General features: G+C 50.6%; 1 protein-coding gene across 18 annotated transcripts in view; it reads left to right on the top strand.

Annotated features, from left to right (window-relative positions):
* The window catches only part of DRC1 (dynein regulatory complex subunit 1), a 40,488-nt gene that overhangs the window by 16,796 nt on the left and 2,785 nt on the right, over nucleotides 1–20,907 (top strand). For 6 of the 18 annotated variants that reach the window (XM_085019828.1, XM_021087732.2, XM_021087730.2 and 3 more), the window contains 11 exons: nucleotides 531–714; nucleotides 1,777–1,914; nucleotides 3,155–3,241; nucleotides 4,143–4,265; nucleotides 10,905–11,044; nucleotides 12,869–13,003; nucleotides 13,375–13,607; nucleotides 15,848–15,960; nucleotides 17,089–17,178; nucleotides 17,930–18,016; nucleotides 19,583–19,779. In XM_085019828.1, the coding sequence (XP_084875954.1) occupies nucleotides 531–714; nucleotides 1,777–1,914; nucleotides 3,155–3,241; nucleotides 4,143–4,265; nucleotides 10,905–11,044; nucleotides 12,869–13,003; nucleotides 13,375–13,607; nucleotides 15,848–15,960; nucleotides 17,089–17,178; nucleotides 17,930–18,016; nucleotides 19,583–19,779 (1,527 nt within the window). Of the gene's footprint in view, nucleotides 1–530; nucleotides 715–1,776; nucleotides 1,915–3,154; nucleotides 3,242–4,142; nucleotides 7,877–10,904; nucleotides 11,045–12,868; nucleotides 13,004–13,374; nucleotides 13,608–15,847; nucleotides 16,011–17,088; nucleotides 17,179–17,929; nucleotides 18,017–19,550; nucleotides 19,780–20,907 lie in introns of those variants that run through there. The other 12 variants (XM_085019832.1, XM_085019833.1, XM_085019834.1 and 9 more) reach the window with 4 other exon arrangements.

The following is a 20,907-nucleotide window of genomic DNA, read 5'->3' as shown; positions in this document are numbered from 1 at the left end:
GTTGAGAGTCGGTAGCATCATCAGGATTTGAACACAAGCTGTGAGACCCGTGACCAAGTGGTTAACTCCTGTGTGTCACCATCTTGCTCAGAAGTATGGGACAAATTGGCTCGTGATGTGTGTGTGTGTACAGCCTTAATGTCGATCTCGCCACGGCATATGGAGTTCCCAGGCCAGGGATCAGATCTGATCCACACTTGGGACCTACAACTGCAACGCTGGATCCTTTAACCCACTGTGCCAGGCGGGGATTGAACCTGTGTCCCGGCACCGCAGAGAAAGCCGCGGATCCCATGGCGCTGCAGCGGGAACTTCTGTTGGGCTGTTTTTATGGGTCCCTTTGTTTACTTGGTCTCAGGTACTAATAGTCAAGCATTAAACTAAAGGAAGCCTCCTCACGCCGGTCTCATTTGCAGTGGGTATACCTGGAGGCAGGCGGTGCTTGGTACTCGGGCCTGTTTTCTGGACCCTAGAGAACCAGCCTGCTGTCTTGAAAACAGCATCTGGAGCTGGGCTGTTTGTATTTGCAGACTGGAAAAGCTGGAGAATGAGGTCAAGACCAGCCAGGACAAATTTGATGAGATTACTGTCAAGTGGGAAGAGGGCAAACAGAAGAGAATCCCCCAGGAACTGTGGGAAATACTCAACACCCAGCAGGTGCACTGCGCTGGGCTGATAGAGGATAAGAACAAGCTGATCAGCGAGTTACAGCAGGCAAGAACCCGCCCTCAGTCCGGCCGCAGGGGATGGGGCTGGGGGGACACTTGCTTTTCCTGAATGGGGAAGGGGGCCTTACTTCATCATCCAGAATGTGGTATGGCTCAGGCGATACCCCCCTCCCCTTTTTAAAAAAATATGTCTACATCCATGGCATACGGAAGTTCTCAGGCCAGGGACTGAATCCGAGCCACAGCTGCAACCTGCACCGAAGCTCTGATAACCCTGGATCCTTTAACCGGCTGCCCTGGGCCGGGGTTTGAACCCTCGCCTCTGCCCTGACCTGAGCTGCTGCAGTCAGATCCTTAACGCACTGTGCCACAGTGGGAATTCCTCAGGCCGTACACTTTTAACTAGAAAAAAAAAAAGCTTTGTAATCATTTTAGAATTACTGGCTACCTGAAGTTCCCGTTGTGGCTTGGCAGGTTAAGAACCTGGCTAATATCCATGATGTTGCAGGCTCGATCCCTGGCCTTGCTCAGTGGGTTAAGGATCTGGCATTGCCGTGAACTGTGGTGTAGGTCGAAGATTCAGCTCGGATTTGATGTTGCTGGGTGGCTGTGGTGTAGGCCGGCAGCCGTAGCTCCAATGTGACCCCTAGCCCGGGAACTTCCATATGCTACGGATGCGGCCCCCAAAAGACAAATAATAATAATAATAATAATAATTATTGGCTACCTAATAGAGAGATGACCTGTCGTAGTCAATGCAGTTTTAGATTTTCTGTGTTTAGTCAAGGAATAGAACGTAATCCGTAGGAGATGTTTTCTCATGTTGGAACGTGAACATTCGTCACTTGGCTGGGACGCCCTAGACTTGCCTGGAGGCTGCAGGGAAATTTGCAGCAAGTTATAATCGAGGGGTTTGATCCTGTGCTGCTCGTGGAGGCTTAGCTCCAAAGGCCCATGCTTCTTCCGGGCCTTGCCAGCCTCTTCGGAGCCACTTTCCCTGTGCGCAGCTCTAATTCCTCGTGCTCGGGTGGGTCCCAGTGGGTTGCTCCTGGCAGCCTCTTCCTTCCGTCTCAGTGAGTGACCAAACCTTTGACGTGCTCTTCTCTAGGAATTAAAGATGAAAGATGACCAGTACGTGAAGGATTTGAAGAAACAGGCAGATGACATCTGCCTGCTCCTGGAGAGGATGGAGGAGCAGGTGAAGAATGTAATGAAAACCTTTCGCCAGGAGCTTCATCACATCGAGGTGACAGCGTGTGAGAGAGCTGCCCTCTGCCCTTGGAAGGTCCCCGGGAGGAGGCTGGCTCTGTCCTAACTGCCCGGGAGGGCCCTAGACGTCTCGGTCCTCTGGTTTCTGCCTCTGCTCTAAGGTTTTGTTCTTTTAGTTACTCGTTCATCCCCTCCTGCATCAAATGTCTACTGTATGGCAGGCACTGAGGCCAGGGGCCGGGGATACAGCTTCAGACAAAGTCCTGGATGGGGCCTGTGTTCCTGCAGGAGACAGCTAGACCACAGACAGATGAATTGCTAAGTACACCATGTGGCAGGTGGTGATAAGTGCTTGGAAAGAAAAGAAAACAGGCTAAGAGGAGGGGAGGAGGGAGATTGGTGCTCCAGAAGCACCAGGCATTTGGGGAGCCAGTCATGTGACTTATCTCTGATGGCCAAGGCCAGGGGGATGGGAAAGGGGCGTGCCAGACAGAATCCAGGAAGCTGTACTTTGAATGAAATTGCAGTTCCCAATGGTGGCACAGCAGAAATGAACCCGACTAGGAACCATGAGGTTTCAGGTTCGATCCCTGGCCTCGCTCAGTGGCTTAAGGATCTGGCGTTGCCATGAGCTGTAGCATAGGCCCGCAGCTGCAGCTCTGATTCGACCCCTAGCCTGGGAACCTCCATACGCCACGGGTGCAGCCCTAAAAAGACAAAACAAAAACAAAAACAAAAAAAAACCAAACAGCCAACCAAAAAACCCCCAAAATGTTAAGAATTGAGATCCAGATTGGCCTTTCCAAAGTGGAAGGGATCTCCGAGGTGGGGGCCTCTCTCTAGATTATTACAGACTCATTTCTACACTTCTAGGCCTGCCCCACCCCCTGGTCTGTGAGCTCCCCGCTGCCTTTGCTTCATGGGAACCCCAGCCATAGCCGTGTCCCAACCCGAGTCACGAGTCACGACTGAATACACGCCAGGGTTTGCCCCGGCCTTGCCCCAACTCCCTGCCTTGCTTATCACTTAGTGGCTCCCCACAGGGCAGCTGGCACACTTCCTCTTGTCATCTGCGTGATGCATCGACTGCATAACCCTTTATTTCCATGAAGCTCTTTCCACAGCCCTTGGGTGGCGTGACACTTGGCAAGCCTGCATATGCATTTGGCCCTCTGTGGGTGGCAGTGTGGCACAGGTGCTGTCGTCTGAGATATCTTCGGTGTCGTGGGGCCTGAATCATCAACACACTCAAGAGCCTTTTTCTCTCTCGGTTGCAGAAAGCGTTTGAGGTGGAGCGACACGAGCTGCTGACGAGCAATAAGAAGAAATGGGAGCGGGCCCTGCAGGCGCACAACGCCAAGGAGGTCAGGGGGTGGCCGATGGGGGAGGGGCGGAGTGTCAAGGGTGAGCCAGGGAGTCTGGGGGTGACTCCTCCCGTGGCAGAATTTGCTAGTTTCAGAGTTCCCATCGTGGCTCAGCCCGTTAAGGATCTGACCCTGAGGATGTGGGTTCAATCCCTGGCCTTGCTGGGTGGGTTAAGGGTCCAGACTTACACCCAGGCTGCGGTGTAGGTCACAGATGCAGCTGGGATCTGTTGTTGCCATGGCTGTGGTGTAGGCCTCGGCAGCAGCTCAGATTCAACCCCTAGCCTGGGAACTCCCATATGCCGCAGGTACAGCCTGAAGAAGAAGAAAGGAAGAAAGAAAGAAAGAAAGAAAGAAAGAAAGAAAGAAAGAAAGAAAGAAAGAAAGAGAATTTGCGAGTCTTTCCTTTTCTTGGGGAGGATCGCGCTGGTGGACCTCACTGACTGCGCCTCCCTGCATGGGACCCATGCAGCCTGATGTAGTTTCCACGGTTCTGCCACCTTCTCGTTTATTTCCTGGGCTTCTCCCCCAGCCATGGGTATTTGTGGGCTAAGGCGCTGTTTTAAGACATATTTTAAAGGGTGTGGGGGTCCTCACTTTATTTCAGAGACGTAAAGAACAAAGGAGTAATATGACCAAAATCCTGCCTTTCTTTTTCTTTTTTTTTTTCTTAAAGACATACACATGTCTGACTGCAGGATCTGCATTCCTCTTAGAACTTCTGGAGTCAGGATCCCTTTAAGCAATGCCAGCCATGGCCTGGGAGTTCTGAGCCTTGGGGCGCAGGGGTTCCGAGGGCCGACAGACTCCGCCCACAGTGTCACCGTCAGGCCGCCTAAAGGGTTGAGTCGGGGCAGGGGCGGGACCTGACCTTGCCCTTGGGTCCCTGTGCCTTCTTCAGCTGGAGTATCTCATGAGCCGCATCAAGAAAGTGGAGGACTACGAGCAGCAGCTCAACAGGCAGAGGATCTGGGACTGCGAAGAGTACAACGTGATCAAGATCAAGCTGGAGCAGGACGTGCAGGTGGGACTTGTTCCTCCGCCAGAGCGTCCGGGCGGCTGGGCGGCGGAGAGCTCCTGCGGATGGATGTCTCAGCCGTAGCAGCCACCTGTCCTATTCTCGAGCTGGTCCCCCCAGTCAATGCTTACTCATTACCGGCTCTCTTTTAAATGATCATATCTGAAGGAGCTCATGTACCAGGTACACGCGGAGGAACGCTTTTCTTTAATAAACCAATGGGAAACTGCCAAGATGCTGAAGGGGTCTGGAAACCATGGTATGTGACGGTCGGTGAGAGAGTGGTGCATTTTCGTTGGGCAAAGGGAGAACATCCCTAGGGGCGAGGTAGTTGTGTCACAGGGCCAGGGCTAGGGCAGCCACCATCTAATGTGTGTCTATCATATTCCTGGCACTTAACACAATATCGCCAACCCTCACAGTAACGTGAAGGGGAGAAACCACTAACGGCATTTTATATGCCAGGAAGCAGGGGCTCAAAGATAAATTACTTCTCTGGGAAATGGTAAGCCCTGCATTGAAATCCAGTTGTGTGTGCTTCTGTTGAGCCTGTCTCCTTTCCAATATTCCAAACAACGCCTTGACTGATGGTTGAACAGAGCAGTGAGGCAGATTCTGACTCACCCTCAGCAAGAAACGTCTTCCTAGTTAGAACTATCTAATATAGGGAAGGGCCATCCTGGAGTTCCTGTTGTGGCTCAGCGGCGACGAACCTGACTAGTATCCATGAGGACGCAGGTTCGATCCCTGGCACCTCGCTCAGTGGGTTAAGGATCCGGCGTTGCTGTGGCCACGGTGTAGGCTGGCAGCTGTGGCTCTGGTTTGAACTCCAGCCTGGGAACCTCCTTATGCCACAGGTGCGGCTCTAAAAAAAAAAAAGAAAGAAAGAAAAAGGTTATCCCACAAAACAAAGAATTCTTTATCTCAGGAAGTATTCAGATGCTGAATGACTCTATCTGTCTTCAGGGCAGAAGCAGGAACCCTGCAGTGGGAAGGAGGTTAGATTTTCTGGTTTCTAAAGTTCTTTCCAAACCTAGGAATCTGTGTTTCAACACTGGTTAAAAAAAATGCCTAATTACATTTAGATGTTAATTGTATCTTAATATTCAAGCATGGTCTATTCATTTCAGTCTGCATCTAGAAAAACATGTTAAATTAAATTTCCACATAGCCTTTGATAGAATTTCAGTTCCTCACGCCTCTTGTATCTTTATATAACAAGGTTAAATTAAAAACCCTATGAGGGAGTTCCTGTGTGGCGCAGTAGGTTAAGGAGCAGCTCAGGTCGCTATGGAGGTGTGGGTGGGTTTAATCCCTGGCCCAACACAATGGGTTGAAGGATCTGGTGTTGCCAGTGTTGTAGCTAGGGTTGCAGCTGTGGATCAGATTCAACCCCTGGCCTGAGAACTTCCATATGCCACAGGCAGGACCATAAACTGAAACAAACCAACAAATAACTTAATAGAAACCCCAAACGCCTATTAGGAATTCTCTTGTGCATCCGGTTGAGCTTCCAGCATTGTCACTGCAGCGGTCCTGGGTCACTGTTGTGGCGTGGGTTTGATCCCTGGCCTGGGAACTTCCAAACGTGCACCCCCCCACCCCCTGCAAAACCCCAACCCTATTAGACTGCAATTATTTTTCCAGTCTTGAGGATTTTTCTAGGCCTTTCTCACATTAATGTCACAGAACTGAGAGTTACTGACAAGGAGCAGCAGAAGTCGGTTAGAACAGCAGCCCTGCCTCTGTGGGCTGTTTGCATTACACTTCTCATGAAAATGGCTATTGTGAAGCTTTCTGAAGTGATTTTTGATTCTATGGTCATTTATATGATACAAGTACACACTGTTGGCCTCAAACAGTGAAATAATGGAATCTCATGGTTTTTTTTGGTTGCTGTTTTTCCTTTTGTGGTAAAGGCCTTTAACATAGGATCTCCCGTCTTAGCAAGTTTTTAAATATCCAGTACAGTATCATTAATCGTAAGCCCTCTGTTGTGTACTATATTCCAGAACATCTTGCATAACTGAACCCTTGTTCACTTTGGCCAGTATCTCCCCGTCTTCCCACCTGCAGCCCCAGGCGGCCCCTGGCCACAAATTCTCCTCTCTGCTTCTATGAGTTGGGCGTGTAAGTGAGATCATGCAGTATTTATTTGTCTTTCTGTATCTGGCTTATTTCGTTTGGTGTATCATCCTGCACGTCCCCTTTCGTTGCTGCAAGTGGCAGGATTTCCTTTTTTTGAAGGCTGAATTATGTGCTATTGTAGGTATGTACTACTTTCTGACAATCCATTAGTCCATCGCTGAACTTGGTTTTTGCGTATTTTGAACTTGCATTGTGCAAAGCATTAAAGTAAAGATACAGTTCCTGTCCTCAAGGAATTTACAGTCTTTTGTGTAAGCAAGCAAGCTACAAAAATAATATAAAAGAGGGAGCGGCAGGGGAGAAAAGGGTAATTAGGAGGGTGGGATTGAGTTCTGAGTGGAATCCAGGCTCCCCCTCCAGCCCCCCTCCCGGCCCCCAGGCTTGAGAAGGGTAATAAGCCCAGTGAGGTCTCTGCAATCAGCTAAGAAGACCAGAGGGAGAGGCGGCTCTGGGTTTCCATTCCGCTGGGGCAGCGATGGCTTCTGGCTTCCGGCTTCCGCCTGGGGCTGGAGATGGCTCCAGAAGCAGCTCCCTTGCTCCTGCTGCCCCGGGAAAAGGGGAAGGGAGTGTGATCAACACCCACAGGGCCCAGATCACCAAAAGGGCCTGTGTGGCAGGTTAGGTAAATCTTGATACAGGTTAGGTCATCATCTTGATACGTTTTTCACCAAAACCAAGTGATGTTTTGCCATTAGTCTGGAGAACCTGGAGTACAACGTTCCAAAATGTCTTTGGAGAATTGAATAATAAGCACACATTTCACACAATCCATCACCATTTTTTGTTTGTTTGTCTTTTTAGGGCCGCACCCAAGCACATATGGAAATTCCCAGGCTAGGGGTCGAATTGAAGCTGTAGCTGCCGGTCTACACCACAGCCACAGCAACCCGGGATCCAAGCCAAGTCTGTGGCAACCTACACCACAGCTCATGGCAACACCGGGTCCTTAACCCACTGATTAAGGCCAGGGATCAAACCTGAGCTCTCACGGATGTTAGTTGGGTTCATTACCACTCAGCCGCAATGGGAACTCCTACAGTTTTTTCATATGAAACTATATTCCGTGTATGGCAATCAGGGACGGCTATGTATTGGGTCTAAACCCCGTGATAATTAACAGCAGCGTCGCCGGTATTAAAATCATCACGAGCATAATGTGCTGCAAGCAGATAATGATAATAAGGAGGGCTGCAGACGCTGCCCTGCGAGAGGCAGGAGCCTGTCGTTGGTTCTGTAAGTTCACCAACAGCCCTGCCAGGAACTCCTAAGCGGCATGAGGAACTCGAAGCCCCCAGACGCGAAGGAGGGGCTGCTCTGTGATCCGTGTTGCCTTGCTGGTCCCTGCAGTCCTCCGTCCCCTAAGAACATCAGCAAAGAGCAGGAGCCCACGTTTTTCCACAGGAGGAAATAAACTTGGCTGATAGTCAACTGCAGGCACAAGGAAAAGACTCAATTAAAGTCGGTGACAGGTTAGTATCATAACATATCTTTTTGCCTGTAAAGTCAGCTCAGATTTAAGTTTTTTCAGGTCACAAGAAGACATGGCCTAATGACTTTCGTGCAGAGTTGTATAAACTGTGTTGAGCTAGGTGAGAGAGTGGTGGGGGTTTCACAAAACCAACCAAAAAAGTGATGCCAATGATTTTTTTTTTTTCCTTCCAGGCGGTATTATGTAAGAAAAAGAAAGCGCCTTTGCGTAATTTTTATTATGTAATAATCTACCTTTAAGAATGAAACGCCTATAAGAGTTCATATGATGAAACTCGCAATTTGTAACTCCCAGGCTCCTGCTGGGTTATAAAAACTATTCCATGGCCCAGTAAGTTTGGGAAATGCTCAGTGCAGAGGCTCATTGCAAAGTTCGGGGAAGGCTGAGGGCCCTGGATAGGGTCTGAGCCCACGCCCAGGCTCCAGGTCACGGGGCTCCGTATGCCTAAGTCCCATTGAAGCCCTGAACAGCTTTGGTGTCACTCCAGACCCAGAGCAGCTCTGGAGCCCCGCCTCCTCTGTGTGTTCACACTTTCTCAGAGCATCGCCTTCCAGCAGGGAGCTTTTCTGTTAGACTTGTGTGCTGGGCCACAAGGGCCAGTGGCTTCCCCTGTGTCCCAGGCTGCTCACAGTTGAAGCAGCAGGCCTGGTTTCCTTCAGGGCCTGTTGGCATAAATCCCTGTGACTTTGCAGGAAGAACTACTGAGAGTCCGCTTCCCTAGCAGACACTCACAGCCGTCCCTGGAAGGGCACCGGGCCCAGAGCAGGGGCTCAGGCTGGAGCCGCCCCAGGTAACTGCACTTGAGATGAGCCTGTGCCTTTGGCATCTTCCATAGGCTCTTTGGGATATCATTCAAGTCGGAAGTTTCTAAATTAAACTTTTAGATGCTCAGGAAGAATGGGGTGAAGCTCCCGGTAGCTCCCTGCCCCATCCTAGGCCTGCCCTGCTCAGGGCCAAGTGCTGATGGAGGGGAAGCTGGGCCTGAACCATAAATGACTCTGTGGACAGTGGTTTACTGAGAGCCTTTGAATTTCACTTCTGAGAATCTCCCTTAAGGAAAGAAACAAAATACTCCTAAAGTTTTATTTGTATTTATTTATTTTGCTTTTTAGGGCCATACCTGTGGCCTATGGAGGTTCCCAGGCTAGGGGTCGAATCGGAACTGCAGCTGCCGGCCTACACCACAGCCCCAGCAACACAGGATCTGAGCCACGTCTGTGACCTACACCCCAGCTCACGGCAACGCCAGATCCTTAACCCACTGAGGGAGGCCAGGGGTCGAACCTGCAACTTCATGGTTAGTTGTCAGATTTGTTTCCACTGTGCCACGATGGGAACTCCATTTTTTTTTTTTCCAAAGTTTTCGCTGTAATTCCTTCCAGCATTATTTTATAATATCGAAGATTATCAAAACAATATATACATTTATAAATGTAAATGATCAAAACAACATACACATTTATAAATGTGTATATGTAGGGAAATGGCAAAATATTATGGTATATGATAAAGATCAACATTCCTATACGATAAATTATATAAAATATGCGCCATTAAAATGATAGCAATCACACTCGACTAAAGTGGAGCATCCTTATGTTGTCATATTAAGGGAGAAAATTAGGATATAAAGTTGTAGGTACATTGTTGGGTGTCAACTAGGTAAGGATGTCTGGAAGGAACACGCCGATATATTAACAGAAATGGCCTTTGGGAGGTGGAATTATGGGTAGTTTTTCTTCCCCCTTGTCCTGCCTCTTTTTCTTTCTTTCTTTCTTTTTTTTTTTTTTTTTTTTGTCTTTTCTAGGGCTACACCTGCGGCATATGGAGGTTCTCAGGCTAGGGGGTCTAATGGGAGCTGTAGCCGCCAGCCTTCACCACAACCACAGCAACACAGGATCCTTAACCCACTGAGTGAGCCCAGGGATCGAACCCGCAACCTCATGGTTCCTAGTTAGATACGTTAACCACTGAGCCACTCCATGTGTCTTTTTCTTTTTCTTTACTCTACTCTCTGCACTTTCTACAAGGAGCGCCCATTACTTTCACAGTGAGGAAAAGTGTTTACAGAGGAAAGCATGTACCTGGAAAAAGTAAATAAAGATTTAACGGGAGTTCCCGTCATGGCGCAGTGGTTAACGAATCTGACTAGGAACCATGAGGTTGCGGGTTCGGTCCCTGCCCTTGCTCAGTGGGTTAACGATCTGGCGTTGCCGTGAGCTGTGGTGTAGGTTGCAGACGCGGCTCGGATCCCGCGTTGCTGTGGCTCTGGCGTAGGCCGGTGGCTACAGCTCCGATTCACCCCTGGCCTGGGAACCTCCATATGCCGCGGGAGCGGCCCAAGAAATAGCAACAACAATAACAACAACAACAACAAAAAAGACAAAAAAAAAAAAAGATTTAACGGAAAGTAGAGAAATTGAGAGGTACAGTTAGTTCTCCCAGTGATCAGGAAGGTTTCTCTCTGACCACCTGTTAAAGAAGAGACAGGGCGGGCTTCTGTCCTGAGGGAGAGGCTCCAATTCGTCAGAACATCCCAGAGTAGGATTCAGAAGCCTCTGGGCTAAGCCCGTGGATACACTTGTTAATTCCTTCAGTTACAGTGCGGGGACCACTGATGCCACGAGGAACGTGGGCACGTCACACCCTCGGATGATGGGTCACAGCCTTTGTGCGTCGCAGGTTTTCGTGGCAATATTCACTACTATGGTATTTCTGGTGGGGCTGCTTGTTCTCTGAAGGGTCTGGAGCAGAGCCTGAGAGGGAGCTGTGCTCGAACGCTCAGGCACCTCCTGGGCTTTAAGTACATAGGCTTTTGCTTGCACGTGGATGATTTCTGTTTTTCCTAGTTGACCTGTAATTTGCCTCTGATGATACCTTTTCTGAAAATTCAGGTGGAGACCCTTGTCCCTAGAGGTCCTCGGCTAGGGCTCCAGAATGAACAAGCAGGGTCCTTCTGGTGTCATAATTGGTACCAGGGCCAATGAGGATTTTTTTTTAAACTTTAGATTCTTGAGCAACAGCTTCAGCAAATGAAGGCCACTTATCAGCTAAACCAAGAGAAGTTAGAGTACAACTTCCAGGTGCTGAAGAAGCGGGATGAAGAAAGCACAGTGATCAAATCCCAGCAGAAGAGGAAGATCAACCGGTGAGAAGACAGAGCGTCTTCCTTCTGGGCCCTTCTATGCTGAAAAGGGGCATGGGTATGCCCTCTTGTGGGAGTAGAAACTGTTCAGTTAAAAGTATAACCAGAAACTGTTAAAAGTATAATCAGTTCTTATCAGAAGAGTTTTTTGGAAGGGGGAGTTCCTGCTGTGGCACAGTGGGCTAAGGATCAGCATTGCCATGGCTGTGACGTAGGTCACAGCTGCAGCTTGGATTCAGTCCCTGGCCTGGGAACCTCCATAGGCTGTGGGTACAGCCATAAAAAAAGGAGGGTTTTTTTTTTTTTTTAATTTGAACTATTCTTTATTTTGTAAATGTCTGTGTTTAAAATAGATGAACCGTGCTCACAATTCATATACTGGACCCGAGACACAGCACCCAAGATCCCCCGTCCCAGGGAGACGGTGGGGCTCAGGAGCAGGTGGAGGGCCTGGGGCTGCGTCTCGAGGCCACAGGGGCACAGGGGGTGAGCAGCCAACAGGCAGGTGCGCCTGCTCAACCGTCTGGGCCAAAGGCCAGGTCCCAGGCCACCAAAAACGGAGGGTTTTTTTTTTTTTGAAAACAGAATACCTTCAACTAGTTCTACTCCTCCCACCCCGCTGTCCCCCACCTCCGGCAAGCGTTTACAGCTAAAGTCTGTCTCCTGTCTCTCCCTTGTCTGGGTCCTCTTTCCCACCTCTGTGACCCTGTTTCTTTTGTTTCTTCCAGAATGTTCTTACATGCAGGCAAACCTAAACACTCATCCCCTGCTGCTTTCTCACAAGTGATGGCGTTTTGTTCACACCCTTTGAGACTGTGAAGTACATGTGCATTATAGAATACTAGAAAATACCATAAGTGAAAGTAAGATTAAAAACATAAGAATATGGAGGTCCTGTCGTGGCTCAGCAGAAAGGAACCTGACTATCATCTACAAGGATGCAGGTTCGATCCCTGGCCATGCTCAGGGGGTTAAGGATCTGGTGTTGCTGTGAGCTGTGGTGTAGGCCAGCAGCTATTGCTCGGATTCGACCCCTAGCCTAGGAACCTTCATGTGCAGCGGGTGTGGCCCTAAAAAAACAAAAACAAAACAAAACAAAAAAAACCACAAGGAGTTCCCGTCGTGGCGCAGTGGTTAACAAATCCGACTAGGAACCATGAGGGTTCGGTCCCTGCCCTTGCTCAGTGGGTTAAGGATCCGGCGTTGCCGTGAGCTGTGGTGTAGGTTGCAGACTCGGCTCGGATCCCGCGTTGCTGTGGCTCTGGCATAGGCTGGCCCTACAGCTCCGATTCGACCTCTAGCCTGGGAACTTCCATATGCCGCTGGAGCGGCCCAAAGAAATACAAAAAAAAAAAAAAAAAAAAAACCCCACAAAAAACCCCACCAAAACCCAAAATATGAGAGTACTATATTTCTGCTACCACCAGAGATTAAGTGTATCTCTCCCCCTCTCTCTCTATAGCTAGGGAGCTAGCTAGATAGCTAGCTAGATACAGATATGACATTATACTGTAACTATTGTTTTGCAATTGGCCTTTTAAAAAAAGTCAACAACCTTGGAGTTCCCATGTGGCACAGCGGACATGAATCCGACTAGGAACCATAAAGTTTCGGGTTTGATTCCCAGCTTTGCTCTGTGGGTTAAGGATCCTGCGTTGCTGTGGCTGTGGTGTAGGCCGGTGGCTATAGCTCCAATTTGACCCCTAGCCTGGGAACCTCCATATGCCGAGGGTGTGGCCCAAAAAATGGCAAAAAGACAAAAAAAGATGCGAGTACACTGCAGCTTCTCTTCCGCTGCAAACTAACTTTCCCCCCCTCTTCAACCAGCCTGCATGATGTACTCAACAATCTGAGATCAAAATATAACAAGCAGATAAAGCAGTTTCAGGAGGAGAACCAATCGCTAACCTCCGACTACAAACGGCTGGTGCTGCAATTCAAGGAGATGCAGAAAGCCATGAGGTATTTCGGGGACATGGGGCTCCAGGCACACGCCCTGGAATAGAAGTGGCAGGGGTAGAGTGGGTGGCGGCCGGGATTTCGTGAGACTCTGACCTCCTCCCCTTTGAGGGGAGCTGGCCCGAGGCACTCAAGGATCCTTTGGCTGTCTTTCCTGTCCCTTTACTTGCATGTCACCTGCTTTTTCTCAAGGCTCATTGGGGTGGCTTCCAGCCTATCGTGGGTGAGAATGAGGGGCTCAGGGATTGGGCCAGGCCTGGCATTTGCCACAGCTCTGCCTTGGTTCTTGCCCTGCCGCTAATTGGGGGTGGAGCGGGGTGCGGGTGGCGGGGGGTCGGCGTCAGCTGGCCTCGCTCAACAGCTCTCCTTCACAGGCATTTTGCTCTCATTGATGACAAGCAGTTTCGGGAGATTTGGCTGATGAATGAAGAGGAGGCCAAGGAGCTGATAAGCAGAGCCCTGGATGTAGACAGGATCATTCACACCCATCACCTGGGGCTCCCCTGGACGGCCCCGGACTTCTGGTTCCTGAAGAATGTGGGGCCGATTTCTCAGCAGCAGCACAAGTCCGCCACGCAAATCTTGGAGGAAGTGCTGATGCGAGCAGGTGACTGGCACAGAGTCATGTCCTAGGGCCTTTCAGCCGGTGTGGAGGGGCCCCCCGAGAACAGTGGGCCGACCTATTCATTTTACAGATAAGGAAACTGAGGCCGACAGGGGAAGAGGAGTCATAGCCAAGCGGTCCGGAGAGCATAATTGGTTGATACAACTTAAAAAAAAAAATTTCACCGAAGTACAGTGGATTTGCCGTGTTGTGTTAATTTCTTGCTGTACAGCAACGTGACTCAGTTATACATATGTGTTCTTTTTTATATTCTTTTCCATTATTATGGGAGAGTATTGGATAGAGTTCTGTGTGCTATACAGTAGGGCCTTGTTTTTCCGTTTTCTATACAAGCTGGTTTGCCTCTGCTGATCCCAGACTCCCGATCCTTCCCTCTCCTGCCCCCCGTCCCTCTTGGTGACCACAAGTCTGTTTTCTATATCTCTGACTCCTGCTTTTATCTCTGTTGGCTCCATCGTGTGGCTGTCCCATAGTTTATACAAATAGGCCTCTGTTGATGGTCATTTGGGATATTTCCAGTTTTTTGTTTGTTTTTGCTGTTATAAACATGGCTGCAATAAATGGCTTTGTGCATGTGTTTACAAATTTTTTTTAATTAAAGTGTAGTGGATTTACAACATTGTGCCAATTTCTGCTGGACATGCTTTATGCATTAGTGTTTTCATGCTTTTGCCTGTGAATTGTTGGGGTAGACCCCTAGGAGTAGGATTTTTGCATCAAAGGGTGACTGCCTCTGTGATTTTGCTGGCTATTACTCTGCAGGGATGGTTCCATTTTGCATTCCCACCTGCAATTTGCTATCTTGTACTTTTCAGAATCGTCATGTATTTTATCTTGTTTTACTTCTGAGCAAGTGGTAAAACCTGGTAGTACCATGATTTTTATTACTGTTTTCAGATTAGAAATGTATACCATAAAATACTTCAAATTCTAAAATTTTAACTGAGAAAAATCTTGGCTTGGAGTCCCCATCGCAGCTGAGCGGAAATGAATCCCACTAGTATCCATGAGGACACAGGTTCGATCCCTGGCCTCGCTCAGTGGATTAAGGATCTGGTGTTGCCGTGAGCCGTGGTGTAGGTCACAGACATGGCTCAGACCTGGTGTTGCTGTGGTTGTGGTGTAGGCTGGCAGCTGTAGCTCTGATGTGACCCCTAGCCTGGGAACCTCCACGTGCCATGGGTTCGGCCCTAAAAAAAAAAAAAAAGAAAGGAAAGAAAAATCTTGGCTCTTGCTATCAGCTGCCAGTTCTTGCTGGTATTATTCTTCTGTGAGGCAGCTACTTTTCCTGCATTTTCTTTTGGCTGCTTCTAATCCGCTGCAGGTCTAGAAACCACGTAGTGGAAGTGTTTTATTTCTAAAATAAGAATCAGTGGGTTCACGGTCTCCCTCCCACCTCCTGGTCAAGGCTGGATTTTGAGTGTGATGTTTCCAGGTAGATGAAATTGTTAGGAGTGAGGCGTGGTAGGCTGGCCAAGAACGGGCGGATTCCTCCAGGTAGGCTCATATTTCCACTCTCAACCTCCCTTTTTCCCTCCCACATGATAGAACTTCTTGAGCCAAAGAGCCTTGTTAGTGCCTTAAAGAGGACTTTGAAGATGTAAATTTGGGGGAGTTCCTGCAGCGGAAAAGAATCCAACTAGGAACCATGAGGTTGTGGGTTCGATCCCTGGCCTCACTCAGTGGGTTAAGGATCTGGCATTGCCATGAGCTGTGGTGTAGGTCACAGATGAGGCTCAGATCTGGCGTTGCTGTGGCTGTGGCGTGGGCCGGGGGCTACAGCTCCGATTCGACCCCTAGCCTGGGAACCTCCATATGCTATGGGTGCAGCCCTAAAAAGACAAAAGACAAAAGACAAAAAAAAAAAAAAAGATGTAAATTTGGAGGTCTCCTGTGGCTCAGCAGTAACAACCTGACTAGTATCCATGAAGATGAAGACAGTGGGTTTGATCCCTGGCATCACTCAGTGGGTTATGGATCTGGTGTTACCATGAGCTGTGGTGTAGGTTGCAGACATGGCTCGGATCCCGTGTTGCTGTGGCTCTGGCGTAGGCAGGGGGCTACAGCTCCGATTCGACCCCTAGCCTGGGAACTTCAGTATGTCACCAGGGTGGCCCTTAAAAAAAAGGCATAGATTCTCTCCAGGAATGCCTCCAAATAAATCAGCCTGAGGAATCACCTCTTTTTTTTCCTCTCTCTCCTCTCTCTACTCCCCTCCACAGAAGAGGAGGGGGCAGAGGAGGCCGCCTCGGAAACTGAGTCTTACCTGGAACTGCCAAAGCAAGTTTCAGCAAAAACGACCAGAAGGATCCTGATGCTCCTGTGCGATGAGGCGGTGAGGCTGGGCTCCCAGGTGGCTTTGCCGACTTGCTGCCTTTATTTCTGGTGGGTTACTTCTGGCTGGGCCGGGTGTGGCCTGGAGGCAGGTGTGGACCGGCCCTCCAGATGGTGGTGGGGGGCGGCCCCTGGGCTTCATGGGGTGGCAGCGGGGCGGTGTCCCAGAGCCAGCCCAGCTCTCCAACATCCTCCCTTAGTGGGTCGGTGAGGTGGGTCCAGGCCAGCCGACGGGCTCCTGCTAATTAAAGAGAAAAGCTCATTCTGCGAGAGAAAGGGCCCCAGTCTTGCTTCCATGAATCCACCTGACGGGAGTGGTGTGGCCCCAGCTGATGGCAGCCTTTCCCCGGGAGCTCAGTGTGCGGGGGCTCTGGGGGTGTGGGCCTTGGGTGTCTTCACTGTACACGAGCCAACCCCAGGACAGGCCTCGCTGGGGCTGGCTCAGCTGGAGGTACCCGAACGGAGTTGGTGTGTCTGTGATTTTCACCTCTGAGATGCAGAAGTGATGGAACAAGGGTTGGCAGCCTCCAGTCTACTCTGCGCATTTGGGGTGGTTTTCTTTGGCACGAGGAGGGGGGGGGCTCCATCTACCGAGGGCAGCTCCTGCAGAAGGAGGCGGTCTGAGGGTCCCTCTCCGTCCGCAGGCCTGCTGCCCGGGGCCAGCTCCCCCCAAGCTCCCATCGGGGGTTGTTCTGCGCCCCCAGCGGGCACCAGTCTTCCTGACCCCTCCCTGCACCGTGTTCTGTGATCTTGTCTCCAGAACCCTCCAGCCTCCCCTCCGCAGCTCAGCGCCCCCAGCCACGCAGTGCAGACACTAGGGAACCAGCATAGGAGTGGAGGAACTTGGGGGGGTGGGCTCTGGGCTGCTGTGGGGAGGCTGCATCCCTTTGAGGGGTGGTGAACCCGTGACCTCATGGTGACAAAACCCAGCCTGAGCTTGGCTTTGTCCGTGGGAAGGGCTTGTAGCATCCTGAGACGGCCTTTGTCCAGGGCCGCTGCTGCCCGGGGTGTGGTCCCTGGGCTCCTGCTCTGCAGAGTCATCCCTGTTGCTACCCGGAGGGGGCTGCAGGGCCGAGGGCTTGGTCCTGAACCCTGTCTCTGACTGGAGGCGCCGGCTCCCTTCTCCCAGGGTTTCCTCATAGAGAGCAAGCTGCTGAGCCTCCTCCTGCCCCTGGAGAAGAACGAGTGTTACCTGCTGCGGTTGGATGCCCTCTTCTCGGTGAGTTCCCCCCCACCCGCCCCAGCCCCGCCAAGGGGGTGGGGGCCTTGGCCCGAGGCAGCCCCCTGTGCTTCCAGCATTGCTTCGGCCTGAGAGGGCACGCAGCCTCTCGCCCTCCCTGGGCTCCCCTGTCGTCCTTCCTTTTACCTCCTCTCCATGCAGCGGATGGGCCTCGGGGTGGTGTAGACCCTTCACCCCGCCTTCCTCTGCCAGCTCCTGGCTCTTAGGACCCCGCTCTCAGGCGTAGGATCTCCCCTCGACCCCTGGACTCAGGAGTGGCTTCAGTCCCGTTGGCATCCTGGTGCCCACCAGGCCTACACAGAGCCCGTCCTGGCTCTGAGCATCGTCTGTCTGTTCTGATGCACTTTCCCGGGTTGAATGGCCGGTGCTCTGGGCGCCGTGGATGCTGAGGGGAGCGAGCCTTCTGCTCTCAGGAGAGAGGGTCTGCTAACTCTTGGAGCCGGGGGACTACTTTTTTTTTCATTCTTCATATAGTTTTATTAAAGCTTAGTTGATTTACAATGTCGTGCCAATTTCTACGTACTGCAAAATGACTCAGTTATACACATAAACAGATTCTTTATATTTTTTCCCCTCATTGGTTTATCCCAGGAGATTGGATACAGTTCCCTGTGCTTCTTGTTCATCCATTCGAAACGTCATATTTTCCATCTACTCACCCCAAACTCCCCATCCATCCGTCTGGACTTCCTGATGCGATGTTTGAGCAGGCATTCTGTTTCCCCCTCAGGCCCTCGGAATTGAAATTGAGGATGACTTGTATAAGCTGGTGCATTTCTTCCTCAAATACCAAGCTCATCATTCGCCTCCCATCCAGGTAAGGTGAAGTGCCATAAAAAAGAGAGCGTTTAAAATTCTCCTGGAAGGCTCCAGAGGGCATTGCTGCCTTTGACACACACTTCTGGGGGAATATCAAGGGCTTTATGTCGAGGAGGGCTACCTTAGCGTTTCCCTTATTGTTATTACTGTTGGTTGTTTGCAAAGTGGTGGATGGCTGGGGGTGAGATGCTGTTCTTATACTGAGGCCCAAAGGGTCTCTTCCAGGGCCCTCCCTCAAAGCCAGGCCTCAGCCACTGTGAGGCCTGGGCTCACCAAGTTCCAAACATTTGATCTGTAACACTTTCCTGCAAAGCTGGGCTCATTTTTAATGTCTATCTTAACATGTGTGTGTGTGCGTGTGTGTCTTTTAGGGCCACACCCACAGCATATGGAGGTTCCCAGGCTAGGGGTCTATTCGGAGCTGTAGCCACCGACCTATGCCACAGCCACAGCACTGCCAGATCCTTAACCCACTGAGTGAGGCCAGGGATCGAACCCGCGTCCTCAGGGATGCTAGTCGGGTTCATTAACTGCTGAGCCACGACGGGAACTCTTTAATGTCTATCTTGGTTGTAATTAATTGGCTATGCTGAGGAAGTCATCCTGTTAAAAATGTTCTACAGTGTTAATTAAAAAATTGGAAACTTGGAATTCCCACTGTGGCACAGTGGCTTAAGAATCTGACTGCAGCATCTCTGGTTGCTGTGGAGGCACAGGTTTGAGCCCCAGCCTGGTGCAGTGGGTTAAAGGATGCGGTGTTTCCACGGCTGTGGCTCCGATGCCATCGCTGGCCCGTGAACTTGCATATGCCGTGGGTGCGGCTGAAAAAGGAAAACAAACAAGCAAACAAATAAATATTGGTTTGCCTGTAAGAAATAAACTCGCGGAACCTCGATGCTGGAGGAGGAGGATTTTTTTTTTTAATTTAGAAATTAAAATTGAATTTGTATTATGAGTGGAGGATATTTATACCATGTAAGCTTTATGAATATTAAGAAAATGAACACCTGTGAACTGGATTTAGGAAGAGAACATTATCATGGTTTTAAAGCCCCTACCTGCCTCTGCCTGGTCCTGACTTCCTTTGCCCTCTCGCTTTCTCCTCACTATTTCTTTCCTTGTGTAAATATCTCCTTCTGTATCTTTTCTTTCTGTCTGTCTGTCTGTCTGTCTTTTTAGGGCTGCACCCACGGCATATGGAGGTTCCCAGGCTAGGGGTCCAATTGGTGCTGCAGCCACCAGCCACAGGCACAGAAACACCAGATCTGAGCCACATCTCTGACCTGCACCACAGCTCAAGGCAATGCCGGATCCTTAATCCACTGAGCGAGGCCAGGGGTCGAACCCCGGGCCTCATGGATCCTAGTCGGATTTGTTTTCGCTGGGCCACAATGGGAACTCCTCCCTCTGCATCTTTTCTGTAACTTCTATAACTTTTTGTAAACTTTTCTCCATTTTTTCTCCTTCTGTCTGTCTGCACACACTCTTGCTTGTGTGCCCCCCACCCACGGCTACCCTGTACGTCTCTCCAGATCCGCCCCTGGCATCTGTGCCTTCCCTACAGGAGCAAACAAGCCTGGTATCAGCCCTGGAGCCTGAGGAACTGCTGGACCACGGCGGAGGGGAGGGAAGCCTCGTGGAAGGAAGCCTCGTGGAAGGAGAGCCACCAGAGAAGGAGCCCCCCCGTTCTCCCGTGCTCATCCACCCCAATGATGTCCTCAAGATTCTGGAGGCCTTTGTCATGGGTCTGAGGAAGCCCAGGTGGGCTGCAGGGCTGGAAGACTCAGCCCGGGAACTGGGGAAGCTGGAGGGGATGGGGGCCAGCCGGTGCCGGGGAGGGAAGAAGAGGCTGCTGAGCCCAAACTTGGGGGATTGAGTACAGGGACGTCCAGAAGGAGGGTGAGAGGAATCCATGGACATTACAGGGAAGGAAAGGAGTGTAGAATCGATTTGCATGTGTTCATTCGTCATCCATTCATTCAGCAAACATCTGCTGGGGTCTGCTGTGTGTGTGCGTAGTCCTATGGGGATGACACCTTGTGATCGGAACAGTGGTCAAAGCATATACAGGGTGTCAAGTTGCTCAAAGGGAAGTGGTCACCTCCACTGGTGACCAGAGGTGGTCAGAGAGGGTCTTGGGAGGAGATGGCACCTGCAGTGTTTGCTTCAGTGGACAAGGTGGGGGGAGTGCATTTCAGGGTGTCACAGCACAGGGAAAGGTCTCGTTCAAGAACCTCTGGCTCAGCAGGTTAAGAACCTGACATAGTATCTGTGAGGACGCAGGTTCGATCCCTGGCCTCGCTCACTGAGTTAAGGATCCAATGTTGCCGCAAGCTTTGGCGTTAGGAATAAAGAAGAAAATTCATATGGAAGAGCCCTGTAAGCTGTGAAGCCAGCACTGGCTTTGGCACTGCCTCTAAAGGCGGCCTGACAAGCAGCTGGTGCCAAAAACCATGGACAGGAGTTCCCATTATGGTTCAGTGAGTTAAGCATCTGACAGAGTGTCTGGGAGGTTGTGGGTTCGATCCCTGACCCTGCTCGGTGGGCTAAGGATCCAGCGTTGCCGTGAGCTGTGGTGTAGGTCGCAGACTCAGTGTGGATCCTGTGTGGCTGTGGCTGTGGCTGTGGCGTTAGCCTGCAACTGTAGCTCTGATTCGTGCCCTAGCCTGGGAACTTCCATATGCCACGGGTGCAGCTTGGGTCAAATGAGCAAGGCCAGATCTTGAGAGCCTGGCCCAAATTGCTCAAGATCTTGGTCTTTATCTGTTGGTGAACCAGAGCCAGAAAGAGATCTCAAGCCTTGAGGGAGCAGTGAGCAGACTTGCATTTTAGAAAGATGACTTGGGTGGTGGGGAGGGAGGGGCTGTTGCTGGACACAAGGAGAGCAGT

This window comes from Sus scrofa, chromosome 3 (assembly GCF_054392235.1).
Source record: "Sus scrofa isolate SSC_HxYL_T2T_F1_AM1 chromosome 3, Sscrofa_HxYL_maternal_Yorkshire_Landrace_v2.0, whole genome shotgun sequence".
NCBI classification, from domain to species: domain Eukaryota; kingdom Metazoa; phylum Chordata; class Mammalia; order Artiodactyla; family Suidae; genus Sus; species Sus scrofa.
This window is presented reverse-complemented; position numbering and strand designations above follow the sequence as displayed.